This window comes from Sinocyclocheilus anshuiensis, unplaced genomic scaffold (genome assembly GCF_001515605.1).
Source record: "Sinocyclocheilus anshuiensis isolate Anshui unplaced genomic scaffold, SAMN03320099.WGS_v1.1 scaffold1228, whole genome shotgun sequence".
Lineage (NCBI taxonomy): Eukaryota > Metazoa > Chordata > Actinopteri > Cypriniformes > Cyprinidae > Sinocyclocheilus > Sinocyclocheilus anshuiensis.
The window spans coordinates 121,145-127,010 of record NW_015547716.1 but is presented as its reverse complement, the minus strand read 5'-3'; the positions used below and the strand labels follow the sequence as shown (position 1 = coordinate 127,010).

The 5,866-nt window shown below is 37.9% G+C and overlaps 1 protein-coding gene across 1 annotated transcript; it reads left to right on the top strand.

Annotated features, from left to right (window-relative positions):
• The first annotated feature begins 3,852 nt into the window (after window positions 1-3,852).
• LOC107704182 (uncharacterized) lies at window positions 3,853-5,635 on the top strand. Its single transcript, XM_016507070.1, has 4 exons — window positions 3,853-3,931; window positions 4,616-4,719; window positions 4,869-5,018; window positions 5,102-5,635. Exons 1-4 carry the CDS (start codon window positions 3,853-3,855, stop codon window positions 5,555-5,557), a joined length of 789 nt encoding a protein of 262 aa, XP_016362556.1. The 3' UTR covers window positions 5,558-5,635.
• Window positions 5,636-5,866: the final 231 nt, after the last annotated feature.

Sequence of the window (5,866 nt, the reverse complement as noted above, 5' to 3'; positions counted from 1 at the left end):
GTCAGGTGGAGAGATGGTGGTTATAGGGGAATTAGGAAGGGGAAGGTAAAGGCAGATGTTTAACCCCCCGAGGGAAACGGGTAGATACTCAAGTATCACTCCGATACGGACGAAAAAGCTCAGCTACCTCATCAGGAGAAAGGCCCTCGCTTTTATCCAGGTCTTTCAGCAGATCAGCCTGATACGCCTGGAGCACCGCCATCGTGTGCAACGAAGCCACAGCCTGACCTGCTGCTGCGTATGCCCTGCCATTCAAGCGAGATGTAATCTAAAGGGGCTTGGATGGCAAGGAGGGAGTTTTGAGAGAATATGTCTCACCCATAGAGAGATAGCTGGCTAGCGTCTCTTCTACCAGGGGTATGCTCTCATAGCCGTTTTCGCGCATTGCCTCGATGTTGGCATAACTGGTATGCTGGAACCGATGGATGCGTGAGGAAAATGGCCTCTTCCATTCCTTCTCGATCTCGAGGAAGACTCACCTGAGTAGGAGGGCTTTGGCCAGAAAGATAACGTTCATCGAGATGACCTCGCGATCATCGGCCAGGTCCACCTGCGATCCCCACGAGCTCATTCTCCTCCGTGCCTCAGCAGCGGCGGGTCCTGAACCGCGGGAAGCAGATGGCTGCCCCTCTTTACTTGAAAAAAGAGACAAACGAGAGCGGAGCTTTTTCACTGAAAAACGCTCACAGTTAACAGATTGCCCCCTCGAGGACATCGCGTGCGTGCTCTTCGCCCAAACAAACAACGCATAGATCGTGTGTGTCATCGGGTGTCAAATAGCGATGACACGGATGCACACATCTTCTAAACGCTTTGCTAGTGCTCGCCATAATGAATGGAGATCGTTCTTACCACGGAAATGCACACTTCAAACGAAACAGTCAATGAAGACGAAGAAGTGGATGATATGTTCTCCCGGCGCCTATTTATACTATAGTCGCACCGGTAGTGACGTCATTGCTGCCGCCGGCCAACGAGTTGTTGGTGTTTTTTCAATGTATGCTTCAGACACGGGTCACAACGAGGCGTTCCCCATAGCGACCCCTAGAGGACGCAGTTCGAAGTTCCTATGAAAGGGAAACTAGTGTTGTAATCATCTGACGACCACTGTATGTCCAACGTGGCAGAGTAATTGTATTCATATTACACAATATGTGTGAGACTCACTGCATTCAATTGAAATAACAGTTTAATATTTCACATACAGTGTGATGAATCAGTGGAGAAACATCCTCATATCATACACAGAAAATATGAAGTATTAACTACAACACAACCGACATACAAAATTAAAACCCACCCAAAGTACTTTAGACTTCAAAGAAAGTTTACATTTACATTAAAGCTTTTTGCAGACACTTTTATCCAGCACAACTTACAAATGAGGGTCGATGAGTAAATGAGAGTGTTGTTGTTGAGAGTTTGGTGTTTTCTTTCATAATGTGGCTGAGTGATTGCCTGTTATTGTAAACACTGCAAATACCGTAAATATCCCTTAATTTCACCACAGACACCTTTTACAACCATTTATTTGAATGTTGAATATTTAATTTTCTCCTCTTTTTTTAAATGTAGGAAGTCTGTTTATACTCTTTTGTGTTGTTGTTTGGTAACCTTTAGACCCAGTTCAGAGTATATCCTGTATACTGTACATTATATACACTCTCAGAAAAAAAGGTACCGCCCCAGTGACAGCTTTTGTACCTTTTTTTCTGAGAGTGTATATAATGTATATATGATGTCATTCTTCTCTTCATTGCTATACAGCTGCAAACCAAATCATCAAGTGTAATAACACACACAAATTAAATAACCATTGTATTGTGTTTAAGACTAAATTAAAAGCACAAAGTCAGAATAACACTATTCTTAGTTAAATGGTGAAATGGGAATTTATATATCACAAAATCATATGATAATCTTGGCATTTGTTGTTTGAATAGATAGGAAAATAAAGAATTTAGTTTACAATGAGAATTAAATTGAACAAAAATGTATGTAAACATATGTAAGGTTATTGTACTTAAAGTGAACAAAACCCTAAATGTTTCCCCTGCTGGAGTCAGAAATCAGTAATCCTGATCAAGATTTTTCCAGCATCAAGGTATTATATGTTCATGAATATGTTATAGAGATCTGTGTTCGTGTTTGTAGATCTCAGTGTATACGTAAATGTAGTTTAAAGTCTACTCCTGGATTAAACCTTAAAATAAGACATTTAAGAGTGTCATTTAGCCTCATACTATGGAGTTTCTGTGTTTTTGTTTGATTAGCCCAAAGACCAGCAAACAGAGTAAGTCCTCAGGTAACCAATAACATCACGTTCATGTGTTCATATCTTGATTATATAAATGAGTTATAAAGTTGTTTTTTTTTTTAGCTGTATGTACATAATTGAATGTTTCGATGCATTCAAATTGTATGTTTCAGCATTAGTCAGAATGTGCAAAAATATGCGTTTTGTACCTGTAAATGTTATGCATTAATACATACATATAAACAATGAGACCAGGCTGGATTACTATAAATGTTAATGATGTAAACAAAAGAAAAGCATGTTTAGTGAAATTTGCTGCATTGTGTTTTTGTCTCTGTGTAGCAATCCTATTCAAAGATTCAAATAGGATATTCAAAGATGTTTTATTATGTTCAGAAGGCTGCTTCACAGAGCGAGCTCTTGTTAGTGTTGCCATATCCGCTTATTATAAACAATGCTTATTAAACTGTTAGCAATGCTTGTTCAGTTTGGTTCTGTGAATCTGTACACACGGTGTACAATTTCTGTAAATGTGGTTGTCACTACCTGCACTTCTCAGGAGTTAATTTAGTTGTTGAATGCGGTTGTCGCTCCCATAGATTACTGAACTGTGTGTGAACAGAACGGTAATAAGCACTCAAACGTGAACTAACAACCACATTTGGCTGCAGTGGTTACATGGCCTATAGGGATGGGAAAAAGTTCTTGTGAATAATTGAATCTCGGTGTATCTCAATCTTTCACAAAACAGACTTGATTTTTGCATTGATTTTATAATGTGATTGTTTTTTTTTTCCTGTACTTTTTATACATTTTTAATGAATAATTAAAAAATAAAATGAAGCAATCTGTCGACATCTTGTCATGGGTTCCTTGACACTGAGAACTACACAACAAGTATGATGTGATCATATTTACTTCATGTTCATGCTGTTACAAATAGCATTATTGGATACTTTGAGACATGATCACTGTCAGGAATAACCAGAAGATGGAGCTGTTACTCAAAAAAATAAATAAAAAAGCACAGATAATCGCGTGATTTCAGATAAAGCAGAGAAAACAGAAACATGTTGTTTACTCATGTTAAGGCACACAACTTATTTATAGGCTATTAAAGTGTTACACGTTACATATATATATATATATATAAATAATGAAATAAAATGTATATATTCATTTTATACCACCAGAAGCAGGCATTTATGGACTATGTGTTGTGCGAGAGTCAATGTAATGGAAAGGGTGACCTCTGGTGGTGAATAAACGGAAGTCGATGGACCGAATTCGTGACAATAGGCCTAATTCACAATAACCTGTCAGTTATTATTACCTGCTAACTTCATTCACAGATCCCATAAAACTCATTTAATTTACTAACAAACTATTGCCTGTCACAAATGCAAAAGTTTCACAAGCTCTCCTGTTCTTATTTTTCTCATGGGCGAGTGAAGCACTGCCACATGTGGATCAGTCATGTGATTTCAGGTAAGCCTGCTTGAAAACAACAAAACGAAAGTATGTTTTCAGTAAGTCACAGTCACGGAGGTGTGTGAAAGACAACTACAGTTGTTTAAGAGAGTTTCTTTCACAAAATGTCAAGTGGTGAGAAACGATATTTTCAGTCGGACATTTTGCGTGGCATTAACATTGTTAAAAAGCCCGGAAATATCGGTAAGTAGGCTACTTGTTTATTTTTAAGGAAATGGGGCCTACATCTTTCACTTTACCACGACAGAGATGAATAAATTATTGAACATAGTTGTGCAAAAAGGTTAAATGCACGTTTGTACGTTTTCTATGACTTGATATAAGCTGTATTTCACTAAACCTGCCTCACATTCTAATGCCCGACGCAACACACACTCTCCATTAATTCCAATATGCTGTTTACTGGTAGATATTTGTACCCAAGCATGTAGAAAAACTTCTGTATGAGCTTTTTTTTTTTTTTTTTTTAAATAATACTTGTGTTTTTTAATGTAAGGATGCATGCGTGGACTTCCTTTTTCTCATATATTACTCAACATGTCTGAATCTTTCGCATTATACTATTCTGTTCAAAGTGAACACAAATCTGTTAAGAAAGCCTTTCCATATGTAGTGCTGTGATTTAACTGTAAAAAAAAGTAACCTAACTGAATGATTTGTCTTTAGACTGTTTTTTTTCTTTTTCGTCCCCTTTCATGTTTTGTGTTTTTCTGTTACTGTAGCCTACTGTTTGTATGTACAGATGTTAAACCTAAAAATAATACAACAATAAATACAATATATGAAAAATGAGCAACAGTGCCAGTGGTGATTTGAATGGAAAAACCAACTTTCTGTAATGTTTAATACGTGTCGTTTCCCCATTAGATCCATATGATGATGATCCGAATACTTTAAGAGCTGAATTATCCTGTGGTCACATCACTGGACCACAGACACTGACAGACTACTGCAGAGTACAGCTGGATCAGGTAAGTGCAGACAAGGCTTCATCCCAAGCAGATTTCTTTAACTTTAAAGCCATTGTACTCTGTATCGTGTGCATGATTGGACTAAAGTCAAACCTGCTGTGTGATGACTGTTGAAATATCTTGACATTGCTCAAAATGATGAATTGCAGGGTAAAGCTGAGCTGAGATGCCCTGAGTGTCAAGAACAATGGTCTTACACTGAAGTACGTAAACTAGCCAAACTCACACCTGAAGAACAGCTATACTTTGAGGAAAGACTTGCCAACAACGCTACTAGAAAGATAACAGACATCAAGAACGTAAGGACATATTCTACACCTTTTTATTCTTAGAAACATCTGTATGGTTCAGTTATTGTTCATGTTCTCTTTCTGTCTCACAGTGTCCTGGTTGTGATTGGTTGATCGAGAGATCAGACTCATCTAATCTCAGCGTGCAGTGCACCGTTTGCTCTGTAAAGAATAAAAAAACCTTTGAGTTCTGCTGGCAGTGTTTGAGAGAATGGAAAGGCCAGCGTCCTCGATCTGATCGATGTGACAATGAAGGCTGCAGCAACAGAGATCTGGATCTGCTGAGAGATTGTGCAACTATTATTTTACAAGATGCTGCAAATATTGTATGTCCAGCTGTTCGTGCCTGTATAACATGTGGTTTGCTGCTTAACCACAACACACAGAGGTGTAAAAATATTGTATGCACTCGTTGTAATAAGGGGTTTTGTTTTGTCTGTCTGAAGCTCACACCTGAATGTCTGAAGACGAGTAGCTGTTTTTTTCCCTGTTCAGATGGTGTGGCTCCAAGACAGACTTCAATTCCAGTTTGGAGAGATAAACAATAAATCACAGATCTGTTTTGAAATTAAGGGGATGATTTATTTTGTCATTGGATAATAGTCATCTTGGTTAATAGAAAGTAAAACTGTTTTGATTGTCAGTATGATATGTGGATGCAGTAAAAGATTTGTTGGGATAAAAAAAAAAAAAAAAACTAAGAAGCTTCCAAATGAAAAGCTGTGTGTGTTTGCCTCTACTCTGGACCCTGCAGGTAGTCAGTGGCGTACGGGATGCCCCCACGGTTCATATTAAGTGATATTAATAATAATAATCATTTTATATGCTTATCTACCTCTGTGTATTTATTCCACTTT

Coding starts and splice junctions, on each gene's coding strand:
- LOC107704182 (XM_016507070.1), top strand. CDS start 3,853: ATGTCAAGTGGTGAGAAACGATATTTTCAGTCGGACATTTTGCGTGGC. Junction 3,932..4,615: donor TAAAAAGCCCGGAAATATCG/GTAAGTAGGCTA, acceptor TTTCCCCATTAG/ATCCATATGATGATGATCCG. Junction 4,720..4,868: donor GCAGAGTACAGCTGGATCAG/GTAAGTGCAGAC, acceptor GATGAATTGCAG/GGTAAAGCTGAGCTGAGATG.